Consider the following 14,156-nt stretch of genomic DNA (forward strand, 5'->3'; position numbering starts at 1 on the left):
GTAAGTAAATAAATTAGCCTTTTTGTTATTAATGAAAACACTGCACAGATCACAATCAGAAAGGGAAAGTGCAACACAGCTTCAGTTAATGATCTGCTTGAAAAACAGAAGTACCCTTGCTTTGCTTCCTAGTGTACTACAAACGCTGTTACGGTTGAAGCAAAGTTTCGCCATGTGTACGTTAGATGTCTACAAATTCCAGGAAAATGTCCCCCCGTAGGGAAAATAAAGAGTGATGTAGACATATTGACTTGGAAAAGTCTATAGGAAAATCTGTAAGGTTGGTAAACAATTTACTGGCTGCATTTACCTCATTTAACATCCAGACTATTACGTAAAATAACATTGGTTTTAGTTCTAAAAAGATATTTTTTCATTCATACACTCAGTTGTGGTATAAATACATTAAAACCATATATATTTTGACATTTAAGTCTCTGTGGTCCCTAATGCACTTTTAGTGTGCCAGTTGTATATTAAGTAATACTGTCCACGTTTGCCCTGGGATCGACGTTTTCATTTGTCCGTCTACTCAAAAAAGTTCTGTATCCAGTAAATTTGTATCTGAGGTATATTTCATAGTTGTAATAAGGTGGAAAGTTTCTTATTAAGAAGTCCTACAAAGTAATGTTCTTGGACCAAAATTTGAACAAAATTTCAAGAAAATTATGACACATTGTTGCAAGCTTGGGATTTGTCTTCACTTCCAGTGGAAACTTGTGCATTAAAGGGACAGCCAAGCGACCCATGCAGCACCATCAATGGAAAAAATTAATATTAAAGTATTTATTATACATTATACAACTTGTATGGAGCAGCAAAACAAGCAAAGACAATTTGTTTCCTGTCCTGGAGTTATCTCCATTCTTCTAAGCCCATTGAAAGGCTTCCAGAACCAATCAATAGTCATTAACAGTGCTTAACATTTTTTTGTTGTTTTGGTTTTCTAATATATAATAAGACATTTTGTTCTCATGTTACTATAAAGAAGTGGGTTCCATCTTTTTGGATAAATGAGCCTTAAATATTCTTTAAGGGAAGCCTGGGGATAATATAAAATCTAGGAATTAAAATGAAATGTGAATCACCATCCATGTATACCATTGGTGTACATGAATCTATATATTTTAAGGACTAAACCAATGATTTTGGATGGGGTACAGATAGATACTAAACCCAGCAAACGAGCAGACCCTCAAAATATATTTGATAATTAGACGTTCCCTTACAGCTCAGTGGGGTTTAGCACATTCTGTAAACACAATGTATTCATTACTACAGAACTGGTGTAAAACCAAACCTAGATGGGACTGGAGAGATCCCATGTGACTTTACCAAGTAAAAGTACCTATTAGACTTGTGCATTCGTCTTCGGGCGAACATGAAAACGAACACGAAGAGTGCGTTTTCGTGTTCGTTCCGAAGACGTGCCGAAGAGAAGACAGCGGCGGTAAAGCGTAGGCGAAGACGAAGACACGCCACGAAGATCTTCGTGATCGTCTTCGTCTACCATTCTTCCCCCCCTTCTAACTTACCTTGTCATCGCGGCAGTTCCCGGAAGTGGAAATCCGCAGGTTCGCCGTCACGGGTTTACAGGGCAGTGCCAATTGGTTGATGCCAGAGGAAGACCCTGCAGGTGACCAATAGGCTCATCCCACTGGTCTCCCTCCCTGTTCAATTAGTTAAATGTCCGTACGAGCGACCAATAAAGTTAAACATTTAACCCGGCACAGACTAACTAATTGAACAGGGAGGGAGACCAGTGGCATCTGCAGGGTAAGTTGCAGCATTGGGGTTTTAAAACCCCAATGCTGCAACTTACCCTGCAGATGCCACTGGTCTCCCTCCCTGTTCAATTAGTTAAATGTCCGTACGAGCGACTTTATTGGTCGCTCGTACCGACATTTAACTAATTGAACAGGGAGGGAAGACCAGTGGGATGTGCCGGGTAAGTTACGGCACCAGGAGCTTAGCAGTCTGTACGAGCGACCCAATGGCAGACGAGCCCCCTGCTGACGACCAATAGAGTTGCTCATACGTACATTTAAACTCCTGGCGCCAGAGCTGCGTTAACCCCGTATAAACCCCTTAACCGGGAAATGAAGAAAAACCAAACACGAAGAATGTCCACGAATATTCGACCGAAGAGAAGACAGGAACGGGCGAATATTCCCGGAATACGAAGATTTTTTTCCCCCCGAAGACGAGCACAAAGACGAACACGAAGAGCCCCCTGGTGCCCAAGTCTAGTACCTATACCTAGTAGGCTTTTCATCTATCAGCCCTTCTTATACACTACATGAATTGCATATCCATGATTTTTTTTTTAACCTCTAGCTTTCCAAACGCTGGCAAAGAATAGTGGAATTTGGGAGGTTTTTGTTCTGCGGATCTTACCCTTTCAACCAAAGATTCTGATATTTCATTTTTATATTTTATATGGCATTTGGCTTTAACGTAAATCAACCGGGTCAAGCTAAAGGTACAGATTAGCCTTGTAGATAAGCCTCATATATATATATATATATATATATATATATATATATATATATATATATATATATATAAAATGTTATGAAAATACCCATTTCCAAGATATTGCTCAAAGAATCTAATCATCATTATTTGTTGATAAATTCATAATCCTAGAAATACTGTGATACCATTTTTTTAAAATCTCTAGTCCGTTAACCAAATTAATGCAAAATTAATTTACTGTCTAAGCTTAAATAACAAAACATGATACACATGATTTTACAGTATTCCTTAAAGTAGCTAAACCAAAATGTATGTACCATTAACAAGAAGATACTAAACTACATTTTACCCTCCCCCATTACTGAGTATTCATCTGCACCACCTGCTCCATTGATTCGCTTTGATTTCTCGTTATAAAGATACATTACAAATCCGTAACTTTTTTATTTTCTGAGAGTGACTTTTCATACTGTAATGATTGGTAACCTAGAAACAGTATAATCACCTTCAGTTGTATAGGAATGGAAAATAAATATATACTGTTTGTATCATAGATGGAAGTAAAGAACCAGCATGTCAATAAATAAGGTTATGTTGGAAATATATATTTTTTTTAATGTGATCTTATTTTTTTACTTAATTGTCAAATCAGATACTGCTTCGTCTGATTATCCCAGTTCTGAGAATTGTGTAAGAGAATAACAGGTTCAGAACATTTGAAGATCATATTTATTTGTCCTAAGTTAATTGCGGCTGGAACTGCAGCAGTGTGTCCTACTTACATCATTAAAACCTTTTGCTAGGGTTGCGGAGGGAGGGATATAATGAACATGTGATGGCTAAGTTAATTAAACTATAGAGTCTTGGTAACTTATGATCTATATATCATTATAGGTCAGGCTCATTTGCATTAAGATGCAATTTAATGGACATTTCAACTTATTTTATTTAATTGTTCATCCATGTGTTGTCTCTTGACACAGGGAACGGAAGGATAGTGAAAAACTAGCAACTTAGTGAATTACATTATCAACCCAAATGCTTTAGGATAATTAGATTCATTTGTAATCATTAAGAGAATGGTATATTACCCAAAACTGTAAGGTTTCCCCTAATTCTCGTTAAAACAAAACCCATGTCAGTGAGTATTTTGGTTGGGTAAATACATTTAGTGCCAGGAACATTACTTATGTGTTATTGAAAATCCATTTATAGGCAGATTTTTGCATTGAACTTGTACAAGTTCCAAAGCTTCCTAATGATGTTGGCAGTGTAGCCAGATAACGGAGTATGTCATGCCAGTCAATTCTGTAAGAATAATAAGAGCCTGACTACATATCTTTTCAGAATGCAAAATAAAAATCTTAAAAGATGGGCCCAGTGGATACAGGCAACAGTTGTATTGGGCTGATCCTTCATGCAAAAGAGCTTGGAAGTGAGAAAGAGGAAAATGTATAAGGGGGGGGGGGGTCCTGCAGGATGCACCAGACCTCAGAAGTTAATTTTTGCTCACCAAGCATCTGACCTTAAAGGTTCAGGTGGGCTTCTCACCAACCATCAGACCTTAGAGGTTCAGGTGGGCTTCTCACCAACCATCAGACCTTAGAGGTTCAGGTGGGCTTCTCACCAACCATCAGACCTTAGAGGTTTAGGTGTGTTCCTCACCAACCATCAGACCTTAGAGGTTTAGGTGTGTTCCTCACCAACCATCAGACCATAGAGGTTCAGGTGGGCTTCTCACCAACCATCAGACCATAGAGGTTTAGGTGTGTTCCTCACCAACCATCAGACCATAGAGGTTCAGGTGGGCTTCTCACCAAGCATCTGACCTTAAAGGTTCAGGTGTGCTCCTCACCAACCATCAGACCTTAGAGGTTTGGGTGTGCTCCTCAGCAAGCATCTGACCAAAGAGGTATGCAAAGCTGGGTGAGTGCCCCAAATCACCCCTGCAGATTTAGTTGCCCCTACTGCTTTGTGGAAAATAGTCCGTGGAACTGTCTGCTTGCTCATTGTTTATACCTAACTTGTATATATTTTGTCTACTCCAGCTCTATTATATTTAGCATTAGTAATATTGATTAGTGTTATATCATTAATAATCTAATTGTGTTTTACATGCTTCTCATATATGAAAAAGCAGTAACAAAACTACTGGATCACACTGAAAGTGTGCAGAATAAAAGTCACAATAAAACCTTGCATGCTTCAATGAGTAAATATTTGAAACTGATGGAATATGCACTAAGAATGCATACTCTAGAACGTTCAAAGCACTTTATACAAAATCTTTAAATATTTATGAAGCCTTTTTCAAATCCTCTAGCACTGCAAGCTATGCATTTAGCAATCCCTACGGGCCCCTTTGAAGCAAAGTTGGAAATATACCAACTAAATTGCCAGGAGAAAGCTGACATCCTGCATCAAGCCTACACTTTAGCATCATCCGGGGGGGGGGGGGGGGAGAAGTCCTTGCAACAAATAAATAAAAAATATTTCCTTTTTCTGTTTGTTACATATCATTATCCTGTTTTACCGTTGTCGATTTGCTTTATAGTTTAATGCCTTGCAGGCAGATATCTAAATATATACAGGATTAATTAACCCAGTAAGAAAGTACCAATGTGACAAAGCGTTCTTAATGGGAGAGTCCCGTGGAGAGGAAAAATAGATTTTCCGTGAACATTAAATACAGTTTGGAACACAGAGAAAAAAAATTGTGCTGTAATTCTTCCATTATGTTTCTGCAACTCCTGTGCGTTCCATTTTAGTCTATCATGTAATATCTAATTGTCACCACATGCATGCAGACCAGTTGTGCTGATTAAAGGTCATTCTTGATGCATGGGCCAGGTGGTTTGACCATCTTCATACCGTCTATTTGTCCTGTTTTAAATGGTTCCACTGTTGTAACCATGGTTTGATTGGGAGATGAGTGGATCTTCCCAGATCAGCTTACTCTGCTGTAAATTGAGGTCATATCCTGGTGTTTTGGTGCAATACTTGGTCCAGCTAAAATGTTGGGAGGTATGCATCTTGCTCATGCCGTTCCACCTTGCACCTGTCACAATCGCACTTTAAGGGTGAGTAAATTACTGATGATTTACTGAAACCACCGGTAGTCATTTGTAATTGTTAATCAGTATAATTGTTTTTTCTTTTATGTATTTAGTTTAAAATTTCACCTTCTGGAAGGGGAGAGAGAGAGAGTTTAATAATAAGACAATTTAATCAGCTTTGTTTTCCAGTGCCCTCTTCTCATGTGTCAGTGCCCTCTCCAAAATACCAACTAGATACATATGCAGAATATAAAAATGTCCTGGTTGCATTTTTTTCAGCAGTCTTGTTTAAGTTGTAGATGCTGTATTTGGATGTGCAGTTTTATACATGCAGTTTATATTCTGGCTTTGCTGCCCAATTTATCATCTAAGTGATGTACTCGTTGTCTTGTGGGTAATGGAAATATTTACCATTGTTTCGGTATACAGTGGTGTACACTTTTAACTACTAGACAAACCTGTTAAAATGTAGCAAAAAAAAAAAAAGATAATAGTGATTTCTTTGATAGTTGTTTTACCTTTCAACGCAAAGGGTATATGAAGTCAGCACAAGCTGTATTTATTAGTGATTCATAGGTTATGTAGTACGCTATGCTCACAAAATAATCTTCATAAAGCTTTAAAAAACATTAGTCTGCCCCAATATGTGTATGTGTTTGCTGTATAAACACCTAGGAATATCTGCAAAACATTATGAAGAGATTAATAGTCTCAGACATCAAGGCTCCAAAATGGTGTAAAGTAGAGCCAGAGACAAAATACCTCTATTATCTTTTCCCTCTCGGCTATCAACACCATAATGGTCAATCTGTTAACTGAGCATAAAGTTTAGGAGGAATCAGGTGTTCTGGTTGTGCTGGTTGGAGTTGTGTATTGCCCTAATTCCCCTGCATTAACACCTCTAAGACTTTAATGCTTACATAGTTGTGTTCATGGTGTACACACAGGGAATTCTAGCTGAGAACACTAGACTCCATCTATTCAGGAAGAACTGCTGTAGGCATGGGGTCAGGTTCCAATGGAATGTCCAGGTTTGCCTTGACAAATGTGATCCAATGACCATACCTAGGATTCTCCTAGGTCAGTTGGCCTGGAGGTCTTCTTTTCCATGTGACAGTGGATGACCTAGCTTGCAGAAATCCCATATGATCAGCTGTTTGACTGCAAGTTTGCACAATGGATGGTCCCCTGAAGACAGATATTAATTGGGGGTTCCTCTATAATAATATGTATTAATAGTTTGGGGTATTTTTAGTAATTGATTATAGTTTAACAACAGTAATGCTGACAGAGGATGTTGTCATTTTTGGGCCTCCTAACCCTCCTTGTTCTTCCTGACTTATATTCCAATTTTATGGTCTAAATTAATAATACAATAACCGTGTAATTTAATAAAACAATAATATGTGAAATAATTTTTTATCCAGATTAACACCTTTGAATGCTAACTTGTATGTTTTATGACACACAAGATCCTGGTTTACCCATGTTGAAGCTGATTCGTAACAAGGACTGTCTGAATTAGGTAGCAGCAAAGCTTTTGTTCAGAGAATGACTTCTTGTTCCTTCCATACATTTATTTCCCCAGAAAGATTTTGTGCGCTTGACATTTTCATCAAGTAGATGGAGTGCCATGGTCTGGTTTTGTTCAGCTTGGAATTTTATTTTCTCATTAACATTATACTCTGACCTTGGGATCTACTTCACAGCAATTGGTTTTTCTGGCCTGCTGGTTATTGTTGTAAATTATCAATATACTCAGAGATTCTACACAGTGTGATGTACCCCCAGGCGACCTGCCATTGTACATGTACTTAGCCGGCCAGGAGACAGCTCGCCACGTAGTTCTGAGCTCTGATGCCTCTTATAACTATTATGCTATTAACACTTCCCCTAGCTTTTTGAATGTGAAAGATAGCCCGTGACTACTAATATGAGGGGCCACGGCAAACACGTGATTTGCATTTTAACTCACCTGTTAACATCAAGAACACAAATGACTTGCCTAAACTGTGTGTTCGGGGAAAAATATTAAAGAAAAACCATAGGTGTCACCAACACCTATCTTGTACAAACACAAAATAAGACATAAATTCTAAAGAATTGTATATGATTTTTTTGTTTCATTTATAAAACAGAGGAGCCATTCTGTTTGATAGACTCTACTTTACCTTGGTACCTTCCACCAGTTTGTACATGCAGTTCTCTGGTGACATGAAAGCTTTGTATTCATATGCACTTTTTTGTCTTTATGTTTTGCAGCACCCAAAGAAAATGAAGAAAGAGTGTTCAGGGAGAGGATGCGCCCTAGGAAGCGTCAGGGTGCTGTGCGGCGCAGGGTCCACCAAGTTAACGGGCATAAGTTTATGGCAACGTACCTTAGACAACCAACATACTGTTCACACTGCAGAGATTTTATATGGTATGTAATTATGTGTACTTTTTTCTATAGCTTACTCTGCTGATGTCATTATTACTATATTATACAAAATTATATTACATTTTCTTTACAGAGAGCCAGCACTTTTACAGAAAGGGAGAGTGAAAACTTACAACAAACATTGACAATAAAAATACTAGGGCTGGACTAAAAAATAAAAATAGGTGAAAAAAAATGACTAGTGGGCACAAAAAGTAAAAGAAAACAAATGTCCAAAGTGTCCCATAGTCCATTTTTTTAAGTCATGCAGTCCATATGTGTTTGGGCCCTTCAAACCTAAACATATTATGGAAATGTGGTGTTGCTGAGCCTATAAAAGCATTATGTTTTGCATTGTTCTCTAACCCTGTGGAAGAAATCCTAAGCATTTTTTCAACTTCTGTCTAGCTTTAGAGCTAACAAATATCTCCATAATAAGACAGACTTGGGTAACTAAGTGAGTAACGTAGTATTCCGTTGCATTGTTTTCCTACAGAAGAGCTCAGTAATGACTTAAACAGCTTTTTTAAAGCTAAATTAACAGCAAAATAACCATTTACCATCAAAGTAAAATTCACAGTTGTGTATCGTTTTTTCCAATTTCTGTTCCGCCTTTGAGCTAATAAATATCTCTATAATAAGACAGTCTTGGGTAACTAAGTGAGTAGTGCAGCATGTATTTGCATTGTTTTTCAACAGAATAGCTTAATAATGTCTTTTTTAAAGCTAAACTCATGGCAAAATGCCCAAGTACATAATTGAATAGCATTGATTGATAACCAGTGCCACACCCTAGAGGCAATTTTACTGGCATTAGGCTAGGTTTCCACTTGTTTTTTTTTAGCTAAAAACGCCCATAAAAACGCCAATAGCGCCACCTGGCGTTTTTTTAGTGAAAAAACGCAGCAGCCAGATGTTAGCTGTTCTTCAATAGGAAATCGCACAATGCCATATCCACTCGGCGTTTTTTTGTTTGCCGTTTTTTCAGTCCTCTTTGGCGTTTTTCTGCTTTTTTGGGCTCTGTGGCAGTTTTTCAGAATCGCAGCATGTTGACACTCTGGCGTTTTTTGCAAGGAAATCTTGGCGTTTTTCTCCAATAGAAGTCTATGGGAGAGAAAAAACGCCATGAAAAAGCCATGTGGGTTTATTGCCTTGGCGTTTTTTATGGCGTTTTTTCCACAGTTAGGCTAGGTTTCCACTTGGGTTTTTTTAGCTAAAAACGCCCATAAAAACGCCAATAGCGCCACCTGGCGTTTTTTTAGTGAAAAAACACTGCGGCCAGATGTTAGCTGTTCTTCAATAGGAAATCGCAGAATGCCATATCCACTTGGCGTTTTTTTGTTTGGCGTTTTTTCAGTCCTCTTTGGCGTTTTTCTGCTTTTTTGGGCTCTGTGGCAGTTTTTCAAAATCGCAGCATGTTGACACTCTGGCGTTTTTTGCAAGGAAATCTTGGCGTTTTTCTCCAATAGAAGTCAATGGGAGAGAAAAAACGCCATGAAAAAGCCATGTGGGTTTATTGCCTTGGGGTTTTTTATGGCGTTTTTTTCCACAGTTACAATGCAGAGGATGGACCCAGTATCTGTGTGTCCTATGAGCAAATGCTCTGAAAAATACCCCTCGTCTTATAATCAGGGTCGTCTTATAATCAGACCTCAAATAGGTCTGACTATGAGACGACTAAGATCCAGATCCCCCGCAGCTGCAGGGGACCTGGATCCTCTTGTCCCCCAGCCCCCGCCCGCCCCACTTACCGGTGCGTCTGAGTCCCCGTTGTGTAGCTGGGGCAGCGTGTAGATGTCTGCGCGATTCGCCTAGACAACTCACGCTGCAGCCGGAAGGAGGTGTGGCTAGCAACGGGGGTTGTCTGCGTCCATCGCGCAGACCTTCCCCGGCTGTCAGAGATCCCACCGGTGCGGGGAACTCTGATCTCTGACAGTCGGGGAAGGTCTGCGCGATGGACGCAGACAACCCCCGCTGCTAGCCACGCCTCCTTCCGGCTGCAGCGTAAGTGCGAGGGATCTACACGCTGCCCCGGCTACATATGACAGGGAAGTCAGAAGCACCGGTAAGTTTGGGGGGGGGGCGGGGGAGTGTTAAATGGGGGGCATAAGGCATTTCTGGAGGCAGAGTGATCTGTGAAATGCCTTTTAACCCCCTTAATGCCACTCTGCCTCCAGAAATGCCTTTTTAACCCTCTATACGCCACTCTGCCTCCTGAATGCCTTAAACCTCCCTATATGCCACTCTTCCCCATAATATGCCTTTTAACCCTCTAAATGCCAGAGTGGCATATAAAGCATTTCTGGAGGCAGAGTGGCACATAGGGGGTCAAAAGGCATATCATGGGGCACAGTGGCATTTAGAGGGTTAAAAGGCATATCATGGGGCACAGTGGCATATAGGGGGGGTATAAGGCATTTCTGGGGCAGATGTGCATAACTGGGGGGCAGGTTGGAAAATAGAAGGAAATAAAACCAAAATATTTTTCTCAATCATAGCTTTTATTTAAAAAATATAGTTTACATTTAGTAAACATTTACTGGTAAAACTTTTTTCCTATAGGGTCGTCTTTTATATTCAGGCTTTTTCTTTTTTTCCTAAATTAATATTCAGATTTGGGGGGTCGTCTTATAATCAGGGTCGTCTTATAATTGAGCAAATACGGTATTAGCTTTTAAGATATTAAACTTTTTTTTCTTGTAGGTGCGCAGGCACGTAGTATTATAATTTCCCTTTCATAGAAAGTACATTGTTGACCTGAGCACAAATGCAGAATAATCTTCGGTGGAGGCTTTTGTCTGTGTCACTAATGGAAACGTTGGTCTATTCAAAGAGTGCATGCAGCATGTAAACACTGCCGGCTAAGAATAGACGAGGCTTTCAAATTTCCCTCTTGTAAACTTGACATTAAGGAAATACTGGGGTCATCTCGTTTGATTTTGAGCCTCGTGCATCCCGCTCATTTCTCTCTCTCTATTGTGATCTCTTCCCTTGTGTTTGTTAGAGTTAACCAACATGCATTGTAATTCTAAATATAGACGTCTTTGGTAATGAAAATAGATATACATCAGTTTTCACAAAACTGAATGAATTCAAGGAAAATGGTTGAGAAATTTAGCAGCGACTTAAATGTGACCCCAGTCAAGCGTTTAGTCTCTCTTCACACATTTTTATCAAGCCAGTTTATAAAACTTATTGATAATGCTAATTTTCTTAATAGGAAAAAAAAATGGCAAAAAAATAAATATGAGTCAATAAATAAGTGCCAATAAGCAAATTTTAATAAAATTAGTGTACAAAACAACGTGTAATAGTGCAAACCTAAATGCAATCAATAATGCAAGTGCCAATCTTTGATCTCTGAGCTGTTCAAGCATCATTTCACAAAGGCTGTTGGCTCTACACAAAATTGGGACTGTCCCGCATCTGGGCTCTAGGCCAGCTCCTACCTTGCTTATATGTAGCGTCGGCCCTGTTGCCATTGCACTGCTGGGTTTGATTCAGAATGCTCATGGTAATATATTGGCACAGCTGCAGGGATCAATGACAATTAAATATTCCCTGAAAAAAGGTGCTCCTTTAAGCTGACTGTGCTATTCCAAAAATAAGCATTTGTAGGATATTCTTGGATCTACATGGCTTCCTGTGTTAGTGCTTTATTTTACAACACAAACATTTTAAGTAGGTAATTCCTTCCTAGACCCTCATCTGCCTTAACAAGAGGTGATGTTCCAGCTAGCTCTAGAAGTTTCTAGGTGTGATAATCTCTATGGGTTGAATTCCAAAAAGGAAAAATGTAAATGCTTTGGATGTCTACAATTACATTATGTGGCCAAAAGTATGTGGACACATGACCAGCATACCTATATGGGCTTGTTGGACATCCTATTCCAAAACCATGGGCATTAATATCTCATGTGCTGATGTTGCTTCTAGAGGTAGTTTGGAATTCTGTAGTAAATGATGCTTGCACACTGACTTGTGGCAAAGTTGGCATCATATGCCATGCTTAAAGTCACTGAGCTCTTCAGCGTTCTACTGCCAGTGTTTGTCTATGAAGACAGCTGACTATGTGTTTGTTTGATTTTATATACCTGTTAGCAATGTATGTGGCTGAAACACCTAAACTCAACTAATTAAGAGTGGGTCCACATGCTTTTGGTCATATAGTATATGCATCAATTCCATAATTAAATATAGGTGTTTGTGGGCTTTACATTTTCATTTTAAACAAGAGACATTTAAGAAGCTTATATTGGATAAGTAATAATTAGAACTGATCAGAACTGGGGAATAAAATCAGCACTAACACTTTGAGGGCAGTGGCCGATAATATGAGGTACGTGCTATGCACTTATGGTTTTTGCAACATGTGGCTGATGGCCACCCACTAAAGGACGGGATTGGGCAAGCGACAATATATAGGACGCCATGCATTTGCCCAATGGCCGATCCAGTCCGCATCAGATGTTTTAGAAATCTAGAAATTGTGGGAGTTCAGTTCATCAATTTTAAAGGATCAATAAAAGCATAATTTTTACCAAATTAACTTTTCTTTCTTTCCGCAACTTACAGTGCAATTTAGTTGAAAAGGCCTACGTATCTAATTGTTCTTTTTGTCATTTACAGGGGAGTCATAGGAAAACAGGGATACCAATGCCAAGGTAAGGAATAATGTTACATCCTGGGAATTATACTAACACTTAATAAATCACAAGCAAGATCCCAAGGGGAAACATATTTGTGCGTGATATAATGTCTGTTAGTCCCAATGCCCAAGTTGGGGAAGAACTGAACAGTCCCCTCTAACAGACAAACAGATCTGCTGTTGCACTGTCTATATAGCTTTTCAACAGCAGTCCTCAAGTACGCCGAACAATGCAGGCTTTCTGTCTCTCTTTGAATGAGTGAGGGGCATCTTTAACATGGGGCAAATAGGCAAGTGCCCGGGGCTGAGGCTTATCATAGGAGCCAATGGCACCTCAACAGCTGGCAGGATAAGACTAAATGGAGGTGGAGGCACATGCATCTCCACCAGCGATTCCTCCTTTGGGTCTGGGCATCTTCTGATGTTGCACAATGCAGATCAGCTCAGCTCAGCATCAGACAAATGAGGAATAGCTGGCAGCACAGGTAAAGATAGCCCTATATAAAACTAGCCCAAACTAGCCAATACAGATGTCTAATACCACTTAGTTATGCTTTCTGCATTATTAACATTAAATTACAGAAAAAACTGCCTGCATATCACAAAATGTATAACTGAGAATTGGGGTACATCGGTATGTGATAACAAAGGAAATTTACACAGTGCGGAATTTCTTAATGAGATGACCTTGAGACCCCTGAAATATTAACCCTTTAATAGCCCATTGAGACAATTCTATGTAGCGACTCATGGAATGTGTTATCCAAAGGGCTAGTCCTCATGGCAATGTTTATTTAAAGATACTTTAATTGAATCACCTTTATTCAAGCAGGAATGCCAACTATCACATACTGGTAGCAAAAGGACCAATTGGGAGTCTTTTTATATATGATCACGGGGGGGGTAAGATTGTAAGGAGTCGGTTCCAGACTGTGTGACCCCGAGAATCTGCCCCTTCACCCTGAGACTCGGCGTCAAACCCAGAGAGTTCCCCATTATGCTGACATTGTTCGGCTATTCAAGCACCAACATGAAAGCAGAGTCAATAATTTGTTAAAATGATCTAAGAGAACTTGAGGTTTTTAAGGATTGGCCGGTGTTAGCGTGTGTTCGGTTATAGTTAAACCTGCTGTCTGCTAAGTGTAATTTCATCTAAGCTCTGCTGGTTTCAGGGGTGGAAAATGCTCTTCTTTGCCAGCTTTTCTTTCTCATGCTTCTTATTGGGTATCTTATCTCCACCCTGTCTGCTCCCTTCTTGCCCCTTACTTTTTATGTATGCGTTGGGTTCTTTTGTATTAACCACGGCTTCTAGCCAGATCCAGATCTCTGGCACAAACTTATTCTTTAATTTAATAACGCAAGGGATGCTCATAACTCTTTGGGTGCCAGGGGGCACTAAATATATTTATGTTTAGCACATTTCATGCATTACTAGTAACAAATTCGATTTTCCAATAACTTCATCCACTGTTAAGACTGAAAGCAAAGTTTGGGAGCTATGAAATATATGAACACTATTTTATAATACTCTTTAAATGTAGCTGACAGATTATTG

The 14,156-nt window shown here is 39.3% G+C and overlaps 1 protein-coding gene across 1 annotated transcript in view; it reads left to right on the top strand.

Annotated features, from left to right (window-relative positions):
- The window catches only part of LOC149303153 (protein kinase C epsilon type-like), a 154,784-nt gene that overhangs the window by 80,810 nt on the left and 59,818 nt on the right, over nt 1-14,156 (top strand). The window contains exons 3-4 of the mRNA XM_089481650.1: nt 7,797-7,956; nt 12,583-12,617. Coding sequence (XP_089337776.1) covers nt 7,797-7,956; nt 12,583-12,617 — 195 coding nt within the window. The remainder of the gene's footprint in view (nt 1-7,796; nt 7,957-12,582; nt 12,618-14,156) is intronic.

Source organism: Sceloporus occidentalis, unplaced genomic scaffold, assembly GCF_023333645.1.
Source record: "Sceloporus occidentalis isolate IW3139 unplaced genomic scaffold, rSceOcc1.0.p SCAF_15, whole genome shotgun sequence".
NCBI lineage: Eukaryota > Metazoa > Chordata > Lepidosauria > Squamata > Phrynosomatidae > Sceloporus > Sceloporus occidentalis.